General features: G+C 56.6%; 1 protein-coding gene across 8 annotated transcripts; it reads left to right on the forward strand.

The window, feature by feature from the left end:
* Nucleotides 1-189: 189 nt before the first annotated feature.
* Nucleotides 190-27,831, forward strand: KBTBD11 (kelch repeat and BTB domain containing 11). 8 transcript variants are annotated; one of them, XM_027049991.2, is made up of 3 exons: nucleotides 208-342; nucleotides 14,350-14,630; nucleotides 21,051-27,831. In XM_027049991.2, exon 3 carries the CDS (start codon nucleotides 21,827-21,829, stop codon nucleotides 23,861-23,863), a length of 2,037 nt encoding a protein of 678 aa, XP_026905792.2. In that variant the 5' UTR covers nucleotides 208-342; nucleotides 14,350-14,630; nucleotides 21,051-21,826; the 3' UTR covers nucleotides 23,864-27,831. The 8 variants fall into 8 exon arrangements, with proteins under 8 accessions (XP_026905799.2, XP_026905792.2, XP_026905803.2 ...); XM_027049994.2 differs by lacking the exon at nucleotides 208-342 and adding an exon at nucleotides 689-786; XM_027049995.2 differs by lacking the exon at nucleotides 208-342 and adding an exon at nucleotides 9,935-14,213.
* The last annotated feature ends 67 nt before the right edge of the window (nucleotides 27,832-27,898 follow it).

Here is a 27,898-nt window from a genome sequence, read left to right on the forward strand (position 1 = left end):
AGCCTCGGCCGTGGGGCCGTCGTGGGGACAGGTGGCGCCGCCCTCCACGCCTGCAGCCCGCGTCTCGGCAGGAAGTCCCGGGGTTCTTGGAAAGGGTTAAGCGGGCGGCGGGCGGGCGGGGCGCGCGGAGAAGGCCCCGGCGCCGAGCCGCAACCCTCTCCCCGGAGCCGAGCCGCAACCCTCTCCCCGGAGCCGGGACTCGCGGCGGCGCGGGCTCGCGCTCCCGCCCGGAGGCCGCGCGCCCGTGTGCACGCGCGCCCGGCCCAGGCTGTGGCCGCTCCCGCCCCCGCGGCTCCGAGCCTCGGCGCGCTCCCCGGAGCGGCTGAGCGTCCGCGGACGAGGGTGAGTGCCGGGCCCCGCTGTCCGCCCCGCGGGGGCCGGGCTTGGGCGCACTTCCCCGGGGACCAGCGGCGGGGGCGGGGGGCGGGGGGGTGGAGGGCTCGCCGGCCCGGGCCCGGCCGCGCCGGAGGGCCCCGGGGCTCGCGGGCAGCAGCCGGAGGGGCCCGGGGCGCTCGCGGGCGCGCGGGAAGGAGCGGAGGACCCCCTCCCCCCGGGCGCGCAGGAAGAGCCGGAAGACCCCCGGGCGCTCCCGGGCGCGCGGGAAGAGGCTCGGGACCCCGCGGGGTGCTCGCACAGGTGCGCGGGAGGCGGCCGCCCCGCCCCCGGGCGCTCTCACAGGTGCGCGGGAAGATGCCCGCGCGCATGCGCGCCGGAGACCACCGACTGGGGCTCAGCGTCCTGGCTCGGGTGGGCCCCGGGGTGGAGGGCGAGGCGCGGAGCTTCGAGGTAGGGGTGGGCCCCGCGGAAGGAAGGCGGTGGCCAGACGCCCCCGGAGGCGCGGGACTGGGGCAGCAGGGGCGGGAAGGGGGTGGCTGCCGAGGCGGGGGAGGTGGGCGAGGGGGGAGGTGGCCGTGGTGGCCCTGCTGGCGGTGGGGGTGTGGGCAGTGGGCTGGGCGCACCTCCGTCTCGCCCCCGGGCGCCCGCGTGGAGGCGGGTGTCCGATCCGCGGGGACTCCCCCGGGAAGCGGGTGGCCGCCTCCCCGCAGGGCGTGCGGTGGGAGTGGGCTGGGAATCGGCGGCCGCGCTGGGTCTCGGGGGCGACGAGCCCCGCGCTGTCCCCGCGGTGACCGCCGCCGAGGAGACGGCCCCCGGAGGCCCGGGAGCGCCGCGGCCCAACGCGTGTCCGCAAGCAGCTCGGCCCAGCCCGAGGCCCCCCAGAGGCCCGCCGCCCCCGCGGAGCGCTCGTGGAGGGGGGGGGGGCGGAGTGCGCTGTGGCCACGTTTGCTGCCGGCGCGGCCGAGGATCCCCGCTTTCTCAGGGCCTGTGCGCGGCGCCCTACTCGCGGGTCCCCGGAAGCAGGCGAGGGGTCCTTCCCGGACTGGGGACCCGGGAGAGCGGAGGGACGCGCCCCGCCGTCTCTCCTCCCTCGGCCGCTCTGAGCCCTGTGGCCGCAGGTCGGGACCTCGAGACCCCGCCCCCGGGGTCGCACTCCCGCCCCGAGGGTGTCGCCCTCAGCCGCCGCTGCTCGCGGTTGCGCTCCCTTCTCGCGGAGCCTGTGCCCCCGACCGGGCCGGGCAGCCCCGTGCCAGCGCCGGTGGCCTGTGCGAACGTGCCCGACATCACGATGGGGTGGGGGCATGACAAGGAGCGGCGTCGAAATACCCGGCGCGCGGAACCAGCTCTGCCTGCGCCACCGACTGGAAGACGTCCGGAGGGGAGTTTGAATGCCAGCCGCGCGGCCCGTCCGCACCCACACGTGCTGGGGACCCCCCTGCGCGGGACCGGGCAGGTCTGGGGGAGGGGCTGGCTCGGGAGCCAAGGCTCCCAGAGCATTTAAACAAGGAGGGTTTTGAGTAATTCCAGCACCTCTTAGTTTTCTACGAAACCGTATTCTCTATCTCCACCCCCCACATTTATGTTAAGGGAAAAGGAAAAACAATATGATAACCTGCATTTGTACGCACAACACTGAAGGCGTGAGCATCCGCTCTTAATTCCCTGCCCTTCCCCCTTAAGTGCCGAGGGAGTGGGGAGTTCGCTCTGTTCCCAGCCTGTTCTCTGGGCACCTCTCGCCATCTCATTAAATAGCAGTTACTCAGACTCTAATTAGGAACTCCTAATGGGTGCCAGCGCTGCCCTTGAGCCTTTTATCCTGAGCTAATGGCGTCCTATTATTAGAATACTCCTCTCCACACCCCAAAAACCACAGAAGCCAGCCTTCCCCTGCCACCAGATTTGCTCCCGGGATGGCCCTTGCCTGCAAATTTATGGTAATTGGCGTTGGGAGCCTCTCTTCTGGGGATAACTAAGCAAAAATTTTAATGAGATAAGTCTCTTGAGCTTTTAGTGTGGACTGCACAGATATTGCTGGTAATATAATTAGAACAGAATGAGCAAAATTGTAAGATGTTGCTTGTGTTTAAGGCAATCTCGGTTTGGGAAGGGAGAAAAAAATAGTGCGGATGTCTGCCCGAGACTACATGCTTGCAGGGAGATTTTGTATACGATCCTCTGGCCTTTTTGCTATCTGGGCGTCCCTTCAGGGAAGGCCCAGCCTTGACTCTAGAAGAATCTGGAAGAGTGGTGAGGCCCTGGCCTCATCAATGAATGTCTTTGCACACAGTCCCCACTGCTTCCGTTTCCACCTCCTTAAGTCCCGGTACAAACGGCGGTGGGAAGGAAAAGGTCTCTTTTTAGCTTAAAATACACCTTTGGAGTCTTTGTTCCTGTTCCGGAAGAACAGAGGTTCTCCAAGCTCTGAACGCCTCCATCTGGAATCATATTTCTGTTGTTTTCTGAATGCCAACAGCATAAATTGCTCAGTAATAATAGCTTTGCAGAGAATCTGGAATCACTTAGGCAGCTGTAATGCCCCCGAGCCTCCCTACATCTGAGCTTTGTGACCCGAGAGGACTGTGGCTTCATTGGGCTTCAGGGGCGCCTGTGACGCCGTCCGCTTGCAGGGCAGAAAGCCCCCGTGTCATTTCACACATCTTCCCCTGGTGACTCAGGATAAGATCTGCTCTTCTCTGGAGTTCAAGGGATTATTGTCTCCACCGTGGCCCTGATTGGAGTTTTTCTCTTGCAGTTATTGTAATTATGTTGAAATTACAGTGTTGGTACCCAGCACATATTTGCAAAATAGTTCGCAAAGAGCAGCAATAACTTTTGTAATAAAATTAAAACTTCTAGGAGTTTATCCTTTGCCAAGAACCTGGCTCCTGCTGGAAACGATATTAAAATAAACAGTGCCTTGGAAATTGAAGCCATTCTCTGTCTTATGCAATGTTTGACCAATTAAAAATTAATTTCCTCCTTTCACAAATATTTACTGAGTACCTTCCGTGGGTCAGGCACAATTCTAGGGGCGGTGATGAATGAAGTAGACCCAGTCTCCCAACCCCTTGCAGCCTAGACTCTAACGAGATGAAAGTCAGTAAACGTGACCGTGTGAATTCTTGTGTAGTAACAGATCAAGACAAGTATTCTGAAGGAAAGGAATAAACCATGAAAGCACATAACAAGGAAATGTTGAGTTGAGATCTGAAGGGTGAGAAGTGGCAAAGGAGGATGGTATGGTGAGGTCCCAGGGGGAATCGTGTGCAAAGGCCCTGTGGTGAGGACTAGGGCACACTGGAAAACTGAAGGAAGGCCAGAGCAGAGAGTCGTAATTTGTAACTTCATATAATTTTGTTATTGTGATATTTCATTTATGCAAATTGATGGGGCTTCATACTTTAGGGCTTAATGGAGTAGGATATGGGTTAATTTTGCAGAGCTGAGATCTACCGAATCATAAAGGGAAATCACCAAATAAGATGATGTAGACGAAACGTTTCATAAGCTGATAAGCACAGTGCCAGCGTTAATGCTGTTATTACTATTGTATTACGAAGTCTTAGGCTGTGAGGTCCCTCGAGTGTGTGAATGAGGAACCTCCTACCTTTGAGTCACCGTCTTCTCTCGTTTTTACTGTGGCTGAGCCCCCCGTCTGGGCTCTGCACATTCCTCTTGTCTCCTCTGGTCAGTTTGTCACACGGTGGTCAGAGCAGTCATTTACAAACACAGATCTTACCGTGTTGGGGCGTCAGTGGCTTCCCACTGTCAAAGCTGCACCCCACAATTCTTCACATGGGCTGTGAGACCCCAGTTGCTCTGGTTGTCCCACAAACGCCCGCATGCGCCGCTGTATGCGAAACCCTAACCCCCACTGCGATAGTGTTTGGAGGTGGGGCCTCGGGGTGAGCAGGTCAGGAGGATGGAACCCGCATGAATGGGGTTCGTGCCCTTGCGAGAAGACAGGAGTCTGTCTCAACCGTGTGAGGACAGCGGGAAGTCGGCCACCCAGATGACCCTCACCCAGCCATGCTGGCCCCCTGATCTGGGACTTCCCAGCCTCCAGAACTGTGAGAAATAAGTATCTGTTGTCTCTGATGTTTTTGTGTAGCAACGTCAGCAGACTCAGGGTGGCTTTACACGGGAACAATCTGCTTACAGATCTGCGGCGTGAGGACGGCTCGTCTCTGTACCACTCGGCGGGCGGTGCGGTACATGGTGGCTTAGAGCCCGCACAGCCTTGAGCTCTGTTGTCTGGGCTCCGGGTGGGGCTGGTTCAGGCAGGCGGGGCCCCTGGAGCGTCCCTGTCTCTCTGCGGCCCCTCCCGGTGCTCTCCCAGCTTGGCCGCTTCAGTGCGCTGGACCTCGTCCACGTCGAGGCACGGTTCCCAAGGACCACGTCCTGAGGAGGGAGAGCCGGGGGGAGTCCGTGCCTCCTTTCCCAGACTAGGCTTGGAAGTCCCCCCGTGTCACCTCACGGGAGCTCCCGGCCTGCCCAGGTTCGAAGGCAGGGAACGTGGACCTCACCTCCCGTGGCGAGTGTCCTCTCGCGTGGTGAGAAGATCGTGCTGGACGGGAAACGTCCGTGGGGCCATCTTTGGAAAATACCCTGTGTCGCAGCCCACTCTCTGGCCACTAACTTCCTATTCCTCCCGCGTGCAGTGTCACGAACCCCCCGTCGGGTCCCCCAACTTCATCCTGTCATGGCATCGGGCTCAGGCTCCAGCATCCCGTCACCGAAATCAGGCCCAGGTGCGCGTGAGCCGTCCTGGCTGCTGGTCAGGAGTGCAGCTTCGTGGACACGCTCTTCACGTGAGGACCCACGCCCCAAGCCACCTGCCCCACACCGGACATGCAGTGGCAGACGCGTGTGGGACAGATGCCGCGGGCCCTGGGGCTGGAACCAGCAGGATGTTCGTACTTGGACAGAGACAGACTCGTTTCTGCTAAGGTACGGGCTCCTGTGGCCGTGGGGCTGGTGAGGCTGGCGGCCGCCAGGCAGGGGATCGGGGAGGGAAGGGGCCGCCGCTGGACCCTGAGGGCCATCCGGGGACAGGCTTCTCTCTTCCTGGGGGACCTCAGCCCTTCCCCCGCTCCGAGCCTTCAACTGTTGGATGCGGCCCCCCTGCATCAGGGAGGGGGTTCTGCCTTTAGCCAAGTCCACCAGCTTAAGCGATCATTCCCTCTAAATGGTGCCTGCCCAGCCACGCAGACGGGTGCTTGAGGGAGCATCTGGGTACCGGGGCCCAGCCACGCAGACACGTGGACATCCCCGTCACACCCGCCTGTTCCCCAGCGGATGTGGGAGGCCCCCAGAGCCTGGCCCGTGCGTCCTGCGCTGCAGTCCGGCCCAAGCTGGCAGTTCCTGGAAAGGGCTCGATTCGAATTCCTGAGGACGATTTTTCCATTGCTCTTGGCCTTGCCTTCTGGATTCGTGGCGCTCCCTTGGAAGTCACCCTTTCTTGTCCAGAAGAAATGCCTGGTGTGTGCAGCTGACGCTTTTCTCAGCCTGCTTCCTGTTTCTGTCTTGTGCTGTCTCTGCCCCACGGAGTCCACGCCGGTCGTGCCTCTTCCTGTTTGTGCTGCAGACGCGGGGGGCCGCCTGTGGCTCTGTTGGGACTCGTGCCGTTTGACAGAAGCAGCGGTCACGAATGTCGCTGGCGTGGGTCCTCGGTCTACCTTGGACCTCCGCTGGGCCAGGGCTGCTCGGAAAAAAAGTCCCTGAAATTCCCAAAAGCTGCAGTTTAGTGTCCACGAGGCAGGAGCGCCTCAGGGGACTCCTGTCTGAGAGACGCCGAGGCGCCCCGTCCGACATTTACGAGGCCTCCACAAAGGATCTGGGTTTGACCCTTACTTGAAGCTCCTTAATTTGACGCTCTTGGAGAGGCTGGGAAACGGGCCCGTTTTATTTTCGACCCCAGCCCCCAGCAAGGCCCGGTTCCTTGATATTTGCTTGGTCCCAGTGTCACTTGAGAACTGACTGCTTCCTTCCCGGACCTTGTCTCCTCTCCTTCCATTGCGACACCAAGAAAGACCTCAGCAGCATCACTGAGACCTGCGTGGAGACCGCCCTGAGGCCGTCGGTTCGGCGAGGCTGGCTGTGCCCTCAGCCCCTCTGCCGCCCCAGCACAGGGGGCTCGGGGCAGGGGCCTGGCCCCCGGGGGACCCGCTGGCTGCCAGGCGTCTGCTCAGCTGCTGGACGTCCTTCCGACCCAGCACCCTGCCTGGCCGAGAGCCCCGGGGTGGGGGTGGGGGTGGGGTGCACAACCAGTCATTCCAGAAGACCCGCTCGAAACAGCAGGGTTTATTTTGGTCACACTCTGCAGGGATCTGCAGGGAGGGTCCTCTGTGCCTCACTCAGCTGAGGGAAATGCAAACAGATCCTTCGCAGGTGCACACGCCCTTCCAAAACCCAGGCAGGGGCCCCTGCCGGCGAGCACTGCCACTGTCTCTGGTGGCCCCTCCGGCTGGGCGCTCCAGTGACACCTCCCACCCCCCACCGTGTGGGCATGGGAATCCAGGTGTGGGTGTCACGAGGACGAGAACCAGCAGCTGCTGTTTGCAACGTGGCTGCTCAGGTCCAGAGGATGCTAAGGGGTCAGCATCCCCTGGGGAGGGCAGCGTGGGACGGGCTGGACTGGGGGGGCCAGGGCGTGCCAGCCGTGTGTCCCTCGGGCCCCATTCCTCCTGATGGCCTGCCAGCGGCTCCCTCAGTGCCCCCCGTGCCCATCTTACAGCTTGTGTGCAGGGACCACGTCTTCAGGCCTCCTGTCCTCCTCTCAAGTCCTGCTCGTCCTGTTCGCCCCCAGGTACACCTGGCTTCCTCTGGGAAGCATCCCTGGACGTGCCGGGGAGGTCTGTCCCCTGTGCTCCCCCCATCTGTGATCATTCAGTCACTGGGGACAGGTGGCGGGGGAGGGGTCTGTCTCGCCTCCCGGACCAGAAGCCCCGGGAGACCCGTCCTGCACCCGCCCTGTGTGGGGTGGCACCCGGTGGGCTTGGGGGGCTGATGAATGAGGGCTGGGCGTCCCCCCTGCAGCGGGAGCCTGTGAGCCAGGATTCTTCGTGGCCCGGCATTCCGTGGGCTTCCGTCAGTGTGCGTTTGTGAACGGATGCATGACTTAGTGAGAAGGAAGCCCACCCGACAGGGCCCTGGACAGTGCGTGGGCTGTGTCTCTGCCAGAAGGATCGTGTTCTCGGCGGGCGGGGAGCTTGTGGTGCAGGGGAGAGCCGGTCTCCCCTGCCCTCTGCCCTGGAAGGATGGATGCCGGCTGTGGAATTCTGTCCCGGGACAAGATAGCGGCTGTGAAACGTGACCGGGGCAAGAGAAGTCTGTGCCTTAGTTCATGCCACAGCTTGTCATTCATCACTCCTGGCACTTTGCATGGGGCACTCACTGCACGGTCACTGCCCCCAGAGCTGCTGGGAAGCCGCTTTGGCCGAACGTGGAGATTGGGTTCGGTAATTTTAGCCACGTGTGTTGTCATTTTGATCGCGAAGCCGAGATGTAAAGAACAGTTCTCTTCGTTTCCTGAAGGCAGGCAGACAGCATGATTCGCTTTTGATGTGAGCACTTTTGTTATTTATTAAGGAGACCTTATGTGAAGGTTGGATTTCTTTTTAACTTTTTAAGTGTTTTTTCATTGTTGAGAGAGAGAGACAGAGCATGAGCGTGGGAGGGGCAGAGAGAGAGAGAGGGAGACACAGAATCGAAGCAGGTCCCAGGCTCTGAGCTGTCAGCACAGAGCCCGACATGGGGCTCGACCTCACAGACTGCGAGATCATGACCTGAGCCGAAGTCAGACGCCTCACCGACTGAGCCCCCCAGGCACCCCATTGGGTATTTTAAGGAGAAATACTGGGATGGGAGAAAGAAGCCCAGTTTATGAACCAAAGGTTGTGAACCACAAGGGGGAACGTTGAGTGAACTCCAGGCACCTGGGGTATGTCTCCACGAGCAGCCCCAAGGCCATGGGGAGGCCGTGGTCCCAAATCTCATGCTGCTCGGGTGTGGCTCTAGTTGGTGGTTTGTGGGTGCCTTGGGTGTGCTGACACGGGGTGTGAACTGAGAGGCGCTTGCCCCCACCACCCCCTGTGGAGCTCTTCCCCCCCCGCCCCCCGCCGGTCCCCCTGCTACAGCAGGTGGCATTCGGCGGCAGAGGCCCAGGGGCATGGTAGCGTCTTTTCACGCTGTCCTGCTACCACCTGTTCCTGGAGGCACCAGCCTCGGCCCCGAAGCCTCTAGGAGCTGTCAGTGTGATGCACTGCTGGCCGCGTGGCCTGTCTTCTGTGGTGTCGTGGGCTTTGTAGGAATCTGTACAAATGGCTGGATCCTAGACTTCCGCCCTCCTGAAATTGAGAGAACACCACACAGGAAGCAGGGCACACTTCCTCATGGGGTCGTGAGTCCAGGTCAGCATCAGTGCTGATTCGCTGTGTGGCCTGGAGCAGTCACTTGACCCGTCTGGTCTCAGGTTTCCCCTGTTGAAGCAAAAGGCAGGGCGCCTGAAGAACTGGGGACATCGGGGTCCCCAGAGGCCTGGGTTTGGGGACGGGATCTGGAGCTGGACATTTGGACATCCAGCAGGCTGTGTGAGACTGTTTTCCCTGCAAACCTGCAGCCCACGGCAGGCCCCGGATTTAGCAGAATTTGACTTTTGAAAGTGACGTTTTCTTTTCAGGACCCTAAGCCTGAAAGCCTGGCCATCTCACTGAATTCTTCACCGAGGGCCCTTCCTTTTGGGACCCTTCCGGAGTCAGTGTTGTTTAATTTTGTGCACGGACACACACACACACACACACACACAAGTGTGCACACACACGGGCATGCATATGTGCACATCTGTGCATAGAGGGCTGTGCATGTAGAATAATGTCTCTGATTCCCAAAGTAGTACCTGCTGAGGATAGACAATTTGAGGGGAGCAAAATTTATGAAAAGAGAAGTCACACATCATCTTGCCACAAACAAGCTTTTTAGACTTTTTGGTATTTTTCTCAATGTTTTTCTGTGGTTTCCCCTGTGTGCACACGTGCACGTGTGCACACACGCACACACCCACCCACATACACATGTGCACACGCACACACACGTACACGTGCACACACACACCCACATACACATGTGCGCACACGCATGCACACACGTACACGTGCACACGCATGCACACCTGTGCAGACACCCACACACACACGTGCATGCACACACATGTATGCATGTGCACACACCCAGCCACATACACATGTGCACACACCCACACACATGTGCACACGTGTGCACACACACATGTGCATACACATACACATGCACACACCCACATACACAGGACACACACATGCACACACATGTACACATGTGCCCACGCACATGCAGATGCGCACACATGCACACACGTGTACAGATGTGCACACACCCGCCCACATACACATGTGCACACGCGTGCACACACGTACACATGTGCACACACCTACCCACATACACATGTGCGCACACATGCACACACGTACACACCCACATACACGTGCACACGCGTGCACACACACATGTACACATGTGCATACACCTTCCCACATGCACATGTGCACACGCACGCACACGCACACACATGTACACGTGCACACACACCCACATACTGCTTTGTAAGTGGCATGTGCCGCCTTGTGATCTTGGTCTCTAGAGTCACTGTGGTCGAGGCGTTCTCACAAATGCTTGGAAACTTCGAGAATGTAGCTTTTAACGAGGGCCTATGAACACGACGGAATTTGTTGGTAAAATTCCTGGTCTGTTATCCCAGGGCTTTGCAGATAGGAATGCTGTGGGAAGTCCTTGTGCTCAGAGCTCTGGTTTTCCAGAGTGGGGCTTCCGTCCGTGTCGTGAGTGCTTCGGACATGCCAGGCGCAGGTCTCCCGAGGTGATCGGGTCTCTGAGCAGCACGTCCTCGCACAGGGAGCCTGTGTGAGCACCGTGGCCCCCAGGCGCGTCCCGCCCCCCTCCTGCTTTCAGCGGGTCGTGCACTCTGGGTTAAGGCAGTTTGACAAAGCACTGCGTTCTCCTGCTCCGAAGGGGTCCACACTCTGTCCTAGCGTCCACAGAAACATCTCTAAAAGCTGAAAGCCCTTTTCTGGAGCTCCTGTCGCTGGGGGCTGGGCTGAGGGGCCGGGCGGCTTGCAGAGACCCCCGAACAGAAGGGTGGCTGCAAACACAGGCTACGTGTCGGGAGAAGAGGCCGAGCGTCCCTGGAAGGAACGCCCCGCGTGTGGCCTTGGCTCCTTGTGAGAGGTCACCTGCCGAGGAAGCGCTGACCCTCCCCACGAGGAGACACGAGCTGTGCTGCGATTCTGTGCGGGGAGGCTCATCGCCACTGGTTTTGTCGCCTCTGTCCAGGCCTGACACACAGCAACTGTCCACGTCCTCCTGGAATTTCAAACACTGGACACACTGCGGGGGACGCTGTCCAGTGCCTCACGGTCACACACCGAAGTCGCAGCCTCCCCAGAGCCACTCCGATGTCTTACTGTATTTTGCATCTGCAAAGTGGGACTGTTTTTTTCTACAATCATCACCTTCGTGAGACTGGTTTCCTCTCTCGCTCTGAACTCACTTCGCGTTAGCTTCATGCTCCCAGGGACAAAATGAAGACACGTCGAGACGTTGGCGACTTTCATCTAGAAACCACATTCAGTCCGATGTTCAAAGCGTTTGCAAAGACAGCAGATAATAGCACAAAGGCTCCTCAGATTCAATCTCAGGCCAGATTGACCTTTAGCGTCTGCATCTGCACTCACCTGGCTGTGTCTGGACCGCCCAGTGGTCTGTCTGGTGGCTCACACACGTGAACTCACACTCGTCAGACCTTTTGTCTTGATTTCTCCTTCAAAGGTAGCGGCTAAAATATCAGCGAGAGCAATTGGCACTTCACGTCCGCCTGGACACTGGGCAGAAAGCCTGTTCTGCGTGGCCGTCCGTGACCTGAAGCACATCGCAGGCGTTTTCCCTGGACCCACGGCAGTCACACTCACTGTTCAGGAACAGCCATGCCCGAGGAGGAAGTACAAGCTAAATAACATCCTCTTTTTGAGGATGTTTTTGGATGTTTTGGTGATGCAGGTGCAGTGGGAAGGAAAGACTGCATTATGTCTTAATCAAACCAGAGCAGAAGTTGGAGAGAAGGGTTTCTACCTTATTTTCAATGTGTATCAACAACGGTAGATAAACAATGACATTGATAGCTAGGGCACTGGGTTAGGACTCTGCATAGTTGGGTTTAACAATTTTTTTTTAATGTTTATTTTTGAGGGAGAGAACTTGAGCAGGGGAGGGGCAGAGAGAGAAAGGGAGAGAGAGAATCCCAAGCAAGCTCCACTCTGTCAGCACAGAGCCCGACACGGGGCTTGAGCCCACCAACTTAACCGTGAGATCATGGCCTGAGCCGAAGTCAGACACTCAACCAACTGAGCCGCCCAGGTGCCCCCCACCTCCCAGGACTCTGCACAGGTTTTAATTAAACTCTTTAGGTATCCGGTCTGATCTTGGACAAGGCTTCCTTTTATAAATCCAAGAGCTTAAAACTTTGAAAATGACAAAATGTGAGTTTTTACTTAATGTCACCATATTTCAATTCCAGTACAATTTTAAGCATCCTGAATAAGTTAATCAAGCACTCCAGCACTAGGAATGAAGTAAGTTACTATCTGTTGATTAAATCTGCTTGCTTATGATTAAGGTCGTATGGCTTCCATTAATTTTCAGTGAAGCCAGATTCACGAATTGATAAGGACTGATAGCCATTTAAACAAACAGGAATATCTGACATCTTAAGTTGTGAAATATCTCAAACACCATAAATGATGTGTAAAAGGAAATAGACAAGTTATCCTTTGCCTTGGATGCTTTAAATTTCCAGAAAAACCAAATGATACCAAGCTGGGAAAACGTCCCCTTCCTTCCTTCTTGGGAAGTAACCTCTATGCCAGATTCCTTCCTCTTCTTTTCACATCCTGTAAACAACCTACAGGATTTTACTTCATGTGCAGGATGTGGACGGTATTGCATGGTATCTTTGTACCAACTGCAAACCCTCAAAAATTCGAAGTTGTGTTTTTGAGATGTATTCATAGTCATGTAAATTAGCTCATTTTCATGTATATAGTGATTTTGGCAGACACGAGAGTAGTCTAAAAGCAGTCTAGTGAATTCCATTTGTGCAGCAGGACACAAAGCATTCTCTCTAAAACACAGGACTGAGCACGGTCGCTGCCAGGTCACCTTCCCTGCACTTCCTCACAAACCATCAGTGGCTCTCCACTGTAACCAACACGGAGGGGCTCCATGGACGTGGCTGGTCCTCCGCAGTACAGCCAGCCGCTTTCTGTTTCTAGAACCGGTCAGGCTTGTTTTCACCCCAGAACCTCCCCGTGGCTGCTCTCTCCCACCTTCCCTGCTAACTGCTACCCCTCTCAGCCGTCAGCCTACCTTCCATACTCTTGGAGGACTCTTTCCCCATCCCAGAGTAGGAATCCCGTCCACCATCATCAGCTCTCAGAAGTGTGTGTTTCCTTCATGGCACCCGCCACGGTTTGTATTTCCATTAGAGTTCATGTGACGGCTTTAGGTTCACCTTCCTCACGAGCCCGTGAGGGCCATGGGGCCTGGGGCCACACCTGTTGTGTTCCTCGGTGCTTCCTGGTATGTCGTACACTTCCTGCTACATTGTGGGTGTGCAACGTGATCAACGAGGAATGAGCCAACGAATGCACATTGTTCGTTATTTATCGGTGCTGAGGGATCCATGGGAAGTTAACAGCACAACTGAGAAAAACCGGGATTGAGTTGGCACGGGGAGTCTCTTATTTTCCGGCTTTCCGTCACTGTGGGACACTCCACTTTATTTCAGTGGAGGCACAGAACAGATTTACTCGGAAAGGGCCAGGTTCACCCAAATACTGCTCAGAACTGCATTTTATAGCTACAATTTGCAGACTGTCAGTGATTCTGTAACCTTAGTGCTCACACTTGGATGTTGGGCCAAATCCATGATTCTTGAATCTTGACCCACGAAGAAAGAGAGATGCTTCTATTTAAACAGATTCTGAGTTTGCATTCTTTTTTTTCTATTAAGTTTTTTGACGTTTATTTGTTTTTGAGAGAGAGACAGAGCGTGAGCAGGGGAGGGGCAGAGAGAGAGAGGGAGACACAGAATCCGAAGCAGGCTCCGGGCTCCGAGCTGCCAGCACGGCCAAGGATGTGGGCCCAGAGAGCCCGCGATGCCTTGGCCTTTAGCGCAGCGCTGTTGAGCTGCCCTCAGAGCCGGGAGCACAGCGCCTGGAGCAGGACGCCTCGGGCTGACCGGCAGGGGTGCTCACCCCCATGGCCCCCGTGGCTCCCGTGGCCCGCTCCGCTGGTGAACACATGGAATGAGCCCGGGGAAGGTTTTCCTGAGGCCACGCGGTCAACGCTCCAGACATGGGAAAAGAGAAGGCTGCCGTGGTTTGGGTCTGTTGCTAATTTTTTTGGTTTTCTGAGACTAGGAACTCGAACTGTCTGGGCTTCAGGCATTTTCTCCTTTACTGAATCAAGACGGTGGTGACACTTGTCCTCACGCATGGATCGCGAGGGGGCTCGTCTGGGTACACGGGTGGGGCTGTTCGCGCTCCTTCGTCCCGCTCGAGGCTTTCTGTGCTGCTGTCGGGGCGGGGACCTCGCTGTGCTTGCTTTCCCGGCAGGAGCTGTGCTGTGCCCGGTTCTCTCTAAACGTCCCGCTTAACCCCCTGGGCGATGCAGCGCTGCGGTTCTTGTCTTCAGCCAGTCTGACTGTGGTTTCCAGGGACGGGAATCCCACCCAAGTCAGCATAGGCTACAGATGGAACTTATTAGCTCACGTACGTCAGAAGCCCCGGGGTGCAGCTGGCTGTGGGCACGGCTCGGTCCAGGGGCCTCTCTTTCCATCTCCTAGGTTTTGCTCTGTGTGTTGGCTTCCTTTTCTTCTACTGAAAACAAGCTTTCCTTTGATTTCAGCTCCCTGACCCGCGGAGGCAAGGCCCTTTCTCCTCCTGCATCAACTGGAAGGCTGATGTGTCACTGCCGCAAAAGACCTGGCTTGAGGCCGTGCTCCGCTGAACCCGGCACCGAGGAGCGGGCCGGGCCCGGAGCAGCCCTGTAATTAAAACCCACCCGCATCTTCTAGGATTACAGAGCAGTATCGTTTATCTAGGAAATGGAGAACCCGGCATAGTTGTGGAGGAGATTAGAAAGCCCATCTTTATTTCAACCCCCAATCCCTTTCAAGAACTCTTTTTGTCAGCAGCATCCTCGCTCCTTGATAAAACTGTAATGTGTGTCATCCTTGGTACAGCTTCCGAACTTCCATGTGTTTTCAGAGTTTGTTTTTTGTTGTTTACCTAGTTAGCGCCATCCATCCATTCTTCCATCCATCCATCCATCCATCCATCCATCCATCCATCCATCCAGCGTTTACTGGTTGTGCTTGGAGAACCCATCCCTGTGCTAAAGGCAGAATGACTAATGAAATCTTCTGTCCCAAATTTCACGTTCTAGAAAAGGGTGGTGCACAGGCAGATGGGGGGCGATACTAGGTGGAGCTAAATTAAGACATTCTGGGAACACAGACCACACCACCTCACAGGGAAGGGAGGCGAGCGGTTTCTACTGGACGGGGTGCACGGGGCTGGAGCTCAAGAAGGATCGGGATTGTAGTTGAAATGCTGACCAAGCTGGCCTGGGGCAGGGGGAACCCGTCAGCCCAGGATCTAAGATACAGACCTGCACGAGGGCACAGGTGTCCTGGGAACAGCTCAGAGCCTCCTTCACCAGCCTTGGCCTCAGGACTTTAGGAAGAGCTGTTACATACACCTGTTATTCAGGAAATTCTCTGAAATTTTACTTGGTGCAAGTGAGCCCTGCCAAAGATTCACCCCCTAAAGTTACAAAGATCGTAACTGCCCTAAATGACTTCCGCCAAAGTGCTCTGAGCAGGTGCGCGCACGCCGCTGACTGCTTTATTCTCAGAGCTGGGTGGGGCACCCAGAGTTACTAGGACCCGGGATGGGACGCCCTGGGCAACGGCCAGAGCGTTTGGAGACGGTGTGGGCTTCAGTCCGCCCAGCTGGCAGCTGTGACGGAAGTCCCCTCGTGGGCGATCAGTAGCGCGTGCGGAAGCATTGGGCGTGGTGCTTCTGGGGCGGGTGCACTTGAGCCAGGGCGCTGGTTCCACTCTGGCTCTGCCACTTACCAGCCGCGTGGTTGGTTCGTTGTATGATGTGGGTGAGATTGCTTCACATCTCCTTCCCTCTTCTGTAAAATGGGGCTAGTGAAAGCAAGGGCCTCACAGGACGGTGGTGAGGGTTGTGCATGGTTGCATGATTTATCACAGGAGAACCATGCCTGGCACAAGAGATGTTAGTTATCGTTTTTATCCCTACTAGTGTGTGCTCAGCCTGTGTTACAGTTCATCTGCGCTTTTAGGAATCTCCTTCATAAAAAGTAAAAATCATACATTGTAGTGTGGTCACATAAACCCCAATGTCAGTGGACCTACCGAAGGGCACCACTTACTCACCAAATTATTCACCAAAGTATGTCACCAGCCACCCTGTCCATTTCCTTTTCTTTTCTTTTTTTTAATGTTTATTTTTGAGAGAGAGAAAGAGAGAGAGTGAGCGAGCATGGAAGGGCACAGAGACAGGGGGAGACAGAATCCTAAGCAGGCTCCAGGCTCCGAGCTGTCAGCACAGAGCCCCAAGTGGGGCTTGAACCCATGAACTGTGAGATCATGACCTGAGCCGAAGTCGGTCGCTCAACTGACTGAGCCCACCCCCCCCCCCAGTCACTCCTACCCTGTCCATTTCTAAACTACACAGACTATGTTACCTAAGTTGGTTTTAGTTTTCTTTTATTCACTGAGTATATCCATGCTTGAGACCTCGTAGCTCTCTCCCAGACACACTGGCTGTGGACCACTTGTCACGTCTTCCGACACCATGCAGCACCGTGCTCTTGGTGGCCAGACAACAGTGTTACTGGGATGTGTTTCAAAATGAAGAAGCACCTTGGGATCGATGCTTCTTCACACCTGGCTTTGGACTTTGTAATTCTGCACACATAGTGTGATGGCCCTCCTAAAACTCCACTCTGTACTACGAAGAGGAAACATGAACCAGGCATTGGGGTGAAGATCAGAGCCTCGCGGAACATCGGTTCATCTACAGCCTGGGCTCCCTCCTGACCCACCAGCTCTAGGCCCCCTCCAAAACTGCCAACTGTTTTAATTGAGGCCCAAAGAAGACATCATCTTGAAAAGTAATATTGGTGTGAACAGCCGAGGCAAACCAACACATTCTTTAATCCAATAGAAAATTCCTGGAGCTTCCTATGAGTTTGTAAGACTCTGTGACAGTTCTGTTTATGGCTTTCTTTGTTGATGAACCTCACATCGAGTGCTGGCTGCTTACCAGGAGGATGGTGTCTTTCTGGTGTTGAGGGAGGCACACAGTGGGGACAGCATGGGCGCTGTCCCCAGGGCCTCTGGGACCTAACGGGTGTGGATAGAGACGTCTATGGAGCAACAGGCTGGGCAGGACGTGGACAGCACCCAGGAGGAGCTCCTTACAAGCAGTACGTGTCACGGAAACTCACATAAGCTTCCTAAGTCGATTGACAAATACAGTTTTTTTAAAAATTTTTTTTAATGTTTACTCATTTTTGATAGAGCATGAGTGGGGGAGGGGCAGAGAGAGAGGAAGACCCAGAATCCGAAGCAGGCTCCAGGCTCTGAGCTGTCAGCACAGAGCCCGACGCGGGGCTCGAACTCACAGATTGCGAGATCATGACCTGAGCCGAAGTCGGACGCTCAACCGACTGAGCCACCCAGGCGCCCCGACAAATACATTTTTTTTTTTTAAAAGCTGACTGTAATCATTTAAAGGATTCTTTTTAGCAACCTATATTACAATGAAGCATATTTAATTTTAAATCAACTAATTTCCACGTTAGAGACACAAATAATGTTCCCATTAGGATATCGTACGATCATTAAAAAAAATTCATTGTTCATAGTGAAGAAACTCATGGAAAGAAACTGTAAAACTTTGGTTAAGGTTTCTGTGAAGAAGAAACTCCTTCAGGGAGAAACGCTACATAAATGACATTTAAATAAGACTTGTTCTTGAAACACTTTCTGACTACAGTCAAGAAGGGAGCCTGTCACTGTCACCTACGTATCCACCCTGACACGTCCCTTTTCACCATCTGCCGCAGCAGCCCCCAGAAGCAGTGTTCGGGGCAACACCTGACGGCGATCACTCGGGAAAGAAGTCCTTCCTGATGCCACGACCGGGTGCGGGGTTTCGGTTACTTCATGTGGCCAGGACGGGCACCCTGCCCAGAGTCCTGCAGGACTCCCTTACTGGAATTCTGATTCTAGAACCAACCACCACATGGAGGGAAAACTGTGACTCCCAGCCCACGGAAATTGGGCGATAACCTCGTCAGCAGGATTGCTGAGGCCTCAGGGCTGTTAGATGCAACACGGGCTGACTCTTCCCCATCTGTTTGTTTTTTTTTTTTTTAAGTTCATTTTGAGAGAGAGGGAGTGTGCATGCACACAAGCAGGGGAGGGCAGAGAGAGGGAGAGAACCCCAAGCAGGCTCTGCACTGTCAGCACAGAGCCCGACATGGGGCTTGATCCCACGAACCATGAGATCATGACCCTAGCCGAGATCAGGAGTCAGACGCTTAATCGACTGAGCCCCCAGGCGTCCCTACTCCCCATCTGTTTTCAGGCAAAATCACAGCAACGGGCCATTCAGGGAGGAGGGAAGACAGAGCTACTCCTGTGGAGCTTCTTTAACACCTTTCGGGAAAGGAAGTGGTCCCTCTGCGTAATGTCCTCATTTCTCCTGTGGACTCTGACCCGCCCATGCTTCAAGGTTTGGGAGAGACTCGGAAGAGGCCCGAAGTGGTGCTCGGGGACCGTCTTCCAGAAGCGCTGGCCAGGAGCTTCCGGTGGGGGGTGGGTGGGGAGGGCTGGCCTCCCGGCTCCTAACTCGGCATCACCGTGCCTGACGTCGAGTGGCAGGCCGTCTTGGGGCCCGGCCGGTAACACCCGTGTGCGGCATCGCCTTGGCTGGCTGGACGTGAGCAGGGACTGACCTGGTCCCGGGGTGCACAGCTGGGCACGTGGCTGAGCTGGGAGGGGCTCTCGTGGCCGCATCACTGATATCCAGGCAAGGGGGCCTCTGCCCACTGGCTCTAACCCCAGCCGGGTGCCCGGGGAGCCTGGGGCGCGAGCGTCCGCGGAACAGCATGAAACCGTCTCTGCTGCAAATATCCCTCAAAAGGACAGTTTCACAACTTTCACGTGTGCCGAGGAGTAGACGTGGTATTGTCACTAGAACTCTAGAGGCAGGATTTTCGAGAGGATTGTTCATCTTTCTCTGGGTGGCTGGGCCGAGAACCAGTTCCGTCTCTCCCAGGCCAGCAGACGGCCCCGGCGGGCCACACCACGGGCTGCTCTGGATTGTGTTGGTTCCTTTGTGGAGCGAGAGCCCGTGCTTCCTTGTAGCTACAACATACCCCACGCTTCCCAGCCCGAGTCTCTTGGGCCTCACACTCATGCTGTAGGGCTTTCAAAACACAGAGCCCCAAGCGTAAGCTTTAAAAATGCGTCCTGTTCTCTGCCGTTCCTTTCAGTCTGTGATGATTTACAAGAAGACAACTCTTAGGGTTTTCTTTGAACCGAGTCCAGCCAGAGAAAGAACCAGGAAGTTCTGGGGCCCTTTCTCAGCCACAAAAAGAAATAAAATACTAGCTTGGTTCTCTGAGGTCTACGGTCTTAGGCGGAGTGCAGAAGTGTGAAAGAACGAGCCTGAGAACACAGCCAGTCCCTCTGACTTTGTGCCCGACGTGAAGGTTCACAGGTGGATACTTTTACCCGTTTCCCCCACCGCTGACTCTGGCAGCCGCCAGTCTGTTCTCTGCATCTATGAAGTTTGAGTACGATTTGTCAGTACATCTCAACCTTCCCTTGAGTGACCTCACTGATGAGAAAGCACCACTGGGTCCCTGGGGAGACACCACGAGCTTTGCTTACACAGTGCGTACAGGTTTCCAGTTCGTTGTCACGCTGCCTCGCTGTGGGCCAGCGGTCACGGCCACCTTGCCGGGGCATGGCCGCTGGGGCCGGGATGGACAGCACTGAGCCTGCACCACAGCGGGGCTGGGCCACAGCTGAGTAAACAGGAGAGCCTCCTCCACCACCCGCGCCCCCGGGCAGGCCAGGGTTTCAGCTTACTCTGCATTTCCCTGTGTCCCGGGACTCTGCTTTGCACACAGCGGACGTACCCTGAAAGTTACTGTTAAAGATATCTGGAAAGGAGAGATAGAGGAAGGGAGGGAGAGAGAGAGAGAGAATTGAATGTCTTGAATTTTCAACTTGAAGACATTTACTGCTAACATAATGGGAAAGTTTTTTTTTTTTTCTTAACGTTTGTTTATTTTTGAGGGAGAGAGAAAGAGAACAAGTAGGAGGGGGGCAGAGAGAGGGAGACATGGAATCCAAAGCAGGCTCCAGGCTCCGCGAGCTGCTTCAGCACAGAGCCCGACAAGGCACTTGAACTCACAAACCAGGAGACCATGATCTGAACCGAAGTCGGACACGTAATCAACTGAGTCCCCTAGGCGCCCCGGGAATAGTTTTTTAGTAATAGCAGCAGGAGGAACAGGGCAGGCAAGTGTAAATGCTGAACCCTGAACGTTTATGAGGACCAGGTAGGCGAGGTAGAAACCAGGAGAGGTTGAGGGAAGGTGGTTGTCATGGATCTCAGTGGAGAGGCTAACACATCCTGCATGTGGTTTCCTTCCCTGTAAGTGCTCTTCTTTAGAAAGCTGGGACATGGTCGGGCCGTCCCTTTACGTTCATGGTAAAACTGCCAAGATCCTTCCAGGCTGGGGAGTCTCAGAAGGTTTTGCCAACTTGGGAAAGATATTTCATGACTTTACGGTTCACCTGCACGTGCTCACATCTGCCTTCCACATACTTCCTTTTTAATTCTTCTTCTTCTTCTTCTTCTTGTTGTTGTTGCTTTGGCTTTTCTTTTGCTGTGCATGGACTGTTTGTGGGGAATTGCTTCCCTGAGGTTTTAAAGACACGATTCCAAGAATGAGCAGTGCAGACCGATTTCGGAGTTAGGCCTCTGAGGCCAGCTCCAGAGCAGGTCCTTCCTCCCAGTATCTTTTGCCACTTAATTTGAATCAGCTGGAAAAGACTGTAGGAAAACTCATATTAATACAATTAATAAGGTCAATTATGCTCTCTCACTGACCGTTCTTTACATATACATCTCATTACTTTGAAAATAAGCTGTTGATATTTGACTGCTTTTTAGCCGCAAAATGAGCAGTTTTGTTCAGATCAACCCTATGTGTTTAAAGCCCTCTGCCTGAATTGGGTTCTCTTTCGGGGGCCTCACAGTCAGGGCAGGAACAGGGGAGAGAACACTTCCAAAAATCCCTAAATTATTCTGTATATCTTCTCCATCAAACTCTCCAGCAGCCCAAAGTCACAAACCCCTTTCCCACCAAACGTGAGTCCCCTAACCTGAAAGTCAGGGGCAGCGCAGTAGACCCCACTGACACAGAATAACCCCACTGAAAAGTGCACATTCAAACGCCCTCTCTCTATCTCTCTCTCCCATAAACAGGAACAAGAAGAGTGTGGTGACACCATATGGAAACACCTGATGTTCCACAAAGGAAGAGGCTCCTGATGGATCCGTGAGGAAGGCCAGCTCTCAGGGCAGTAATTGTGTTTTTCTAACACCTGGGCAAGTGAATTATGGACACCCCCCGGGGGTGAACAGTGCGCACGCAGACGCATCAGGACTGCTGCTGATGCTGCGAGGCGAGACTAATATAAATGGGAGTCGTACAAATAAAAGCTCCGTGGGGGGGCTCGCTACCGAAGCCCGAGTTCAAGTCCCCCTTCTGAAGTTTAGAGACAGCCTGCCTGGGTGGTGTTTGTCCTCGGACCCAGTGAGGAGACCCAGAGTGATGAACACTGACTCGGAAGGAGGGGGCATGCCCCGGTGGGTCAGCCGTACCCAGTAGCCCAGTGCTTTGGGGACGGAGCCGCGGATACCCGGCCGGTGCCTGCGCGGGACCCTCATCAAAGCATCAGTGCTGTGGCCTGGGGACCAAGCCACGGAGACCCCGACGCCCGGCTGGCCAGCGGTAGCGTGCCTGCGGTTCAGCAGCTCAGCCGAGTGCATCCAGGGCCGACCCCCTCCTGCACGCGGGAGAGGGCAGCGCTGTGTGAGCGCCACGGGGGCTGTGGACGCAGAAGTGAAATCTGATCGCGGGCCAGGAAAAGCCTGCGCAGCTAGAGCCCAGAGGAACCGCCGACCTTGAGTCAGGGCGCGGTCATGGTGGGCTGCTGAGCGGGGGTCGGGCCGCGGCGGCGGCGAGCGCAGGCAGGCCCATGGAGAACCCGGTGCCCCCCTGCGCCCTCTACCCCCGGGAGGACCAGGGCCGCGGGGCCGAGGCCGGGGACGCCTTTGCGCAGGGAGCGTGCGGCCAGGCCGGGGACCGGGGCGGCGCTGCCGCAGCTCCGGGAGAGGGCAGCCTGCAGCCACCGGACGCGCAGACACCCTGCAGTCTGAGCGCGTCGCTGTGCTTCAGCTCCGGGGACGACTCCCCGCCGCAGTCTCGCGCCTCCGCGGCGGAGGGCGCAGCGACTCCCCCGCCCTCGCGTCGCAGCGGCCAGCGGGTGGTGGAGAGGCAGTGGGAGGTCGGCAGCGCGGGCGCCGCGTCCCCCGCGGACTCCGCGTCCCCGGAAGAGCCCGCGTCCGCCGAGGAGCGCGCGTCCCCGGAAGAGCCCGGGGAGCCCGCGTCCCCGGAGGAGCCCGCGTCCCTGGAGGAGCCGGTGTCCGCCGAGGAGCCCGCGTCCCCGGAGGAGCCCGCGTCCCTGGAGGAGCCCGCGTCCCCGGAGGATCCCGGGGACCCCGCGCCGGTGCCCCCCGGCGTCGGGCCCGCGCACGGGGAGCCCGACCTGGTCATCGAGGTGTCCGGCCGCCGGCTGCGGGCGCACAAGGCGGTGCTGGCGGCGCGCAGCGACTACTTCCGCGCGCGCGCGTCGCGGGACGTGCTGCGGGTGCAGGGCGTGGGCTGGGCGGCGCTGCGCCTGCTGCTGGCCTACGCGTACAGCGGCCGCATGGCGGGCGTGCGACCCGACAACGTGGCCGAGGTGGTGGCCGGCGCGCGCCGCCTGCAGCTGCCGTGCGCCGTGCAGCGCGCCACCGACGCCGTGGCTCCTCAGCTGAGCCTGGCCAACTGCTACGAGGTGCTGAGCGCGGCCAAGCGGCAGCGGCTGGCGGAGCTCCGCGACGCGGCCTACCGCTTCATGAGCGACCACTACCTGGACGTGCTGCGCGAGCCCGCCGTGTTCGGGCGCCTGTCGGGCTCCGAGCGCGACCTGCTGCTGCGCCGCCGCCTGCGCGCCGGCCGCGCCCGCCTGCTGGCCGCCGCGCTCGGGCCGGCCGGGGAGCGCGCGGGCAGCCGCCCGCAGAGCCCGTCGGGGGACGCCGAGGCACGCGGCGACGCCGCCGTATACTGCCTGCACGAGGCGGCCGGCGAGTGGCGCGAGCTGACGCGGCTGCCCGAGGGCGCGCCGGCGCGGGGCTGCGGGCTGTGCGTGCTCTACAACTACCTCTTCGTGGCCGGCGGCGTGGGGCCCGCGGGGCCCGACGGCCGCGCGCGCCCCTCGGACCAGGTCTTCTGCTACAACCCGGCCACCGACCGCTGGAGCACCGTGCGGCCGCTGCGCCAGGCGCGCTCGCAGCTGCAGCTGCTGGCCCTGGACGGCCACCTGTACGCCGTGGGCGGCGAGTGCCTGCTCAGCGTGGAGCGCTACGACCCGCGCGCCGACCGCTGGGCCGCCGTGGCCCCGCTGCCCCGGGGCGCCTTCGCCGTGGCGCACGAGGCCGCCACCTGCAACGGCGAGATCTACGTGTCCGGGGGCTCCCTCTTCTACCGCCTGCTCAAGTACGACCCGCGGCGCGACGAGTGGCAGGAGTGCCCGTGCAGCAGCAGTAGGGAGCGCTCCGCCGCCATGGTGGCCCTGGACGGCTTCATCTACCGCTTCGACCTGGGCGGGGGCCGCGGCGACTCGCAGGCGGCCGCCGCGCCGGCGGGGGGCGTCAGCGTGCTGCGCTACCACTGTCTGGCCAAGCAGTGGAGCCGCTGCGCCGCGCACCTGCGGCCCCCGGGCGCGCCGTCCGGCCTGCAGCCCTTCCGCTGCGCCGCGCTGGACGGCGCCATCTACTGCGTGAGCCGCGCGGGCACCTGGCGCTTCGTGCCCCCGCGGGACAGCGAGCCCGGCGCGGACGTGGGCGCGGGCGAGGGCGGCAGCTTCGAGCCCGCGCCGCTCCGCGCCCCCTTGGACGCCCGAGGCGCGCTCTTCCCGTTCGTGCTCAACCTGCCCGAGAAGCCGGACCGAGGCGAGGAGGGCGCCGCGTAGGGCGGGCTGGGGCCACCTGGGCATCTCCCTCAGGGACGCCCCCCGTGGGCCGAGATTCAAGTGGGGAGAGGGGGAGGGGGGGCGGGGAGAGAGAGAGTGGGCGCTGTCCGCGGGGACCACTGAAACGCTTATAAGTTGGAAGCTTGTCGCGCGGCCTTGAAGATTTTTCGCAGCGCTGTCTTAAGGTCTGCCGCCCCATTCCGCGTTCCTTTTCGCGTCGCTTTGCTTAACGGGGTCGGCGGTGTAAGCTGTGTGCAAATAGGGAGGCTTACAAGGATGACACGGGATACCTGAGGGAGAAGGAAAAGGACTGGGAAGATTAGGCCTGGGGTACAGTGGGCGGGACACAGCGTGCCCAGGTGGGCGGGGGTGCGCCCGGGTCCTCGGGGGCACGTGCGCTCCCGGGCGGAGTGGAGAGCTGGCCGGACGTGAGCCTGCGCAGTAGCTGGCTCGGGGGCCACCAGGCTGCAGCGAGATCCCTGAAGTCGGCCACCGTGAGCTGTGTTGGTGAGCCACCGAGAGAGGGCCACCCTGCCGTTGGGCCCCTTATAACTGATAAGTAGAACTCTTAAACCTTTTCTAATTACTTAAAAAGCTCATGTCATCATAAGCTCAAGTGTGGGTTGGGTTTGTTCCAGGTTTCGCAAGAAGGTGGGGTCTCTTGTCCAGCACCCAGCAGAGACATTTCCCGTGTCTACCGCAGATGCCACAGAGGGTGGGTCTCCCACCCCTCTCTCAAGAGCAGTTTACGATGCTTAAATACTTTGAGATTTTATTTTTAAGTGGTACCTACCCCCAAGGTCCGGCTGGAACTCACAACCCAGAAATCAGAAGTCACACGCTCTACGACTGAGGCAGCCAGGCATCCCCTGACGGTTAAATGTTTTCAAGTCAAAGGATCTTAATGATTATGTTTGATGAAATAGTAATGATTTGCTCTTTTTTGAATTTTAGATCTTTGGTGAATGAGTGTTTCCCAAAGAGCAGATCATGAGTAGGGAAAGCTGACTGACAAGGACGCCTGTCTGTTGGAAGAGGAGCCTTTGATAGACAGTGTCTGAATATTCTCAGCCACCTTCATGTATTGTAATGGGCTCAAAGAATTGATTATCTCTCCCTCCCAGAGAAAGAAGGTTAAAACCACTCCTTTTGATGCTTCCGAAGACCAACATGGAGGCACATTTGGAACCCGCTATTTACGGTGTTCCCAATATATGTTATGTAATTCTGATGAGGGAAATTAATTTTTTAAGCATGACTCTAAGAAAACATAGCAGAGTGACAAAAAGCATATTAGCATAGGGAAAATAACATCTACTTAAAACGTAAATAGTAAGTAATTACGGGAATTCTAATTGAATTCCAAAATACCCTAGTAGACTTAGCGTGGAGCTCAGTACTTTGAGGGATCACAAGCATTAAAAACAAATCCGTCGATCCTCATTTGTTATAACATTTTACTTTCCAGATCGGTGTAGACTGAGTTTACTACTTACTAAGAACTTAAGGGTACGATACGTGCTCACAAATGGAGGCGAGGTGATTTGGATTCCGAACCCAATCCGCTCTTTGATTATGACGGGAAAAGTTTGCATTGAAAGTCACTGGCATGTAATTAGATGGAATCATACACACCTTATGGCTCCTTACTTGTTCATCCAGTGATGGGGGTTGACCTCTCTGTAGCAATAGTGGGTAATTGGGAAACAGGTTAGAGTCTGTGGTTATGAAAGTTACCGGTTAAGTATGTTTAGAAATGACCGGTTTCATCTTGATGCATGTGCCAGAGGAATGAAGTTTACGGTTTCGGTTACAAGTTTATTCATTCTGGTGATCTGTGTGCTTGCTCGTGACTCTGCTCACCAACCAGGAGGACAGCTTGGCAGCCTGGTTAAGCATCTTAAGACAGACAGACATCCTGTTGCCTGACTTTATCGGCCTTTTATAGGAGCAGAATGCAGAAATGATAGTAGAAAGAGAATTTAGAGCAAAAGGACACAAGGTTCGTTGAAAGAAATGTATCGCAGCACATTTTTCTCTAGAATGTTCTTATATTTATGCTAAAGCTTTTATATGACATGGAACCAGGCTAATATTTTCTTTCCTTAAATATCGAATTCATGAAATATGATCACTGTGATTTTGCTTGAGAAACCATTCCTGTGATGCTTACTGTTCAAAAACAAAATGCCACGGAAGGGGACTTCCGAACTAGAGTCACCCGCACAGGGGGTACCGGGGGACTTGGGGAGCGTCGGGTGTCCGGTGCAGACAGGCTTGCAATCACACACCCACCTGCAGCTCTGTATTTTGTTTTGTGACTTGATTTAATAAAGAAGTGCTGGTCCTAGACCTTGCGGCGCTTCCGGGGGGAACTGGCCGTGGAGCCCTGGGGGCTCGTCCCGGTGGAATGCCCGAGGACATCTGGGGAGGCCTAAGGGTGAGTGAGGGCTGTAGAATCTTCTGTGTCTTATTTCTAAATAGGAATACCTCATAAAAATTACTGCAGGACCTGGCACGCCAGGAGGACCAGTTGATTTTGCTTTCGGGGGGCGGGCGGTATTTGCAGGTGCAGCCGCACGGGTTTGTACTAGTCACATGAGCCAAAAAGCCATCCCTCTGGGGTCGCCGATGCGGAGGGTTGCGTGGGGAGGGGGCGGCGGGCAGTCCCTGCGGGGACTGGCCTCTGAGGGCTGTTGTTGCCAGGAGGGGGTCTATTCGTGTACCACGTGATGTTCCGAGTCTGCACCCAGCACTGTGCGGGAATGCCTTGGTGTAACTCGTTACCCGTGTAGGTGCAGACATGCTCCTGATGACCGATCTGTCAGCGGCAAGTGAAGCCAGTGTCTGGAGGACAACCATCCACAGTTCTCATACAATTCATCCCCGCACGCTGACATTTCTACAGATTTGAGAGAGCGGTGGCATCGTCAGGGGAAACTGTGGTGGACATGAAAGCTTGATGCTTTGGTTGGTTACCAGTAGTGGTTTTGTACTGTCCGTCGAGGTTCATTTGAAAGCCAGAGACACGGGCTTCACTTCCTGGGTTTTCTCTTGGTCTCGGGAACAGCCTCAGCACCGGCGCGGACGGCTCGGCAGCTTTCTGGAGCTGCGTCCGGGACCTGCTGATTGGAGTTCTGCGTCTCTGGTGGCCCCTCTCTCTTTTTCTCTAAGAGAACTAGCCGAAGCTGTGGACATGCTTTGGCTCCAGTGAAAGATCTTACAGCGTGGGTTCTGCCGCAGACGCCTGAGAAGCGGAGCCCTCTGCTGTATTTCTGTCGCTTTCCACTGTTGCCTTAGTAATGCTGGTAGCAGCCGCTTCGTCTGTGGGTCTCTCGGGTAACTTCCTGGGCAAGCTTTGGAAACGGGATGTGTTGGAGGCCCTTTGCCGTTTTTCCTGAAGTCAAGGTAGTTTCTGGACGCAGCCGGCTGTGACACCTTGTGGGGGTGAATGTAAGCAAAGGTGCTGTGTTGTGTTGTCTTATCTCAGATGCTTTCCTGGCTTACAAAATGTTTTATCTGGGCATTAACGAAACGAAGAAGACGGTGGCACTCACAATGAGCACCCGGTCCAGGGGCGCCCGCCTCCCCGTCAGTAAGCAGTCGGCACTCGACCCGCACACGGGGAAATGCCCGGCGGCCACCGGCCCTCACGCCCCACCTGCGGGCACAGCTGCTCTGCGCGTGCTCAGTGAATCACTTACAATGAGCTGAAGTGCAGGCTGGATGTGTTCTCACGTGATACCGAGGCTCCTCCAAAACTCTTCCAAGCCACAAACAACTGCAGTGTGGCGTTGATTAGAGACCCACCGTCCCTGCTCGTGGCCCGGTTCAGGCCAGCTGATGCTTGCGTGCAGTTAATGTATTTATTAACGCTTTGGTATTCACCACCTGGGCACAAATGCTGTAAAACCTTGTATGTGTCTGCGTATGCCGAGATGAAATAAACCAGCTCCTCAAGTCTGTGATAGAGTTGCCCGTCTTTTCCCCGCTCAGAGCAGAGCAGCAGGTGAGGCACCTTCCCGTGGGAAACGT

The sequence above is a fragment of the Acinonyx jubatus genome, chromosome B1 (genome assembly GCF_027475565.1).
Source record: "Acinonyx jubatus isolate Ajub_Pintada_27869175 chromosome B1, VMU_Ajub_asm_v1.0, whole genome shotgun sequence".
NCBI lineage: Eukaryota > Metazoa > Chordata > Mammalia > Carnivora > Felidae > Acinonyx > Acinonyx jubatus.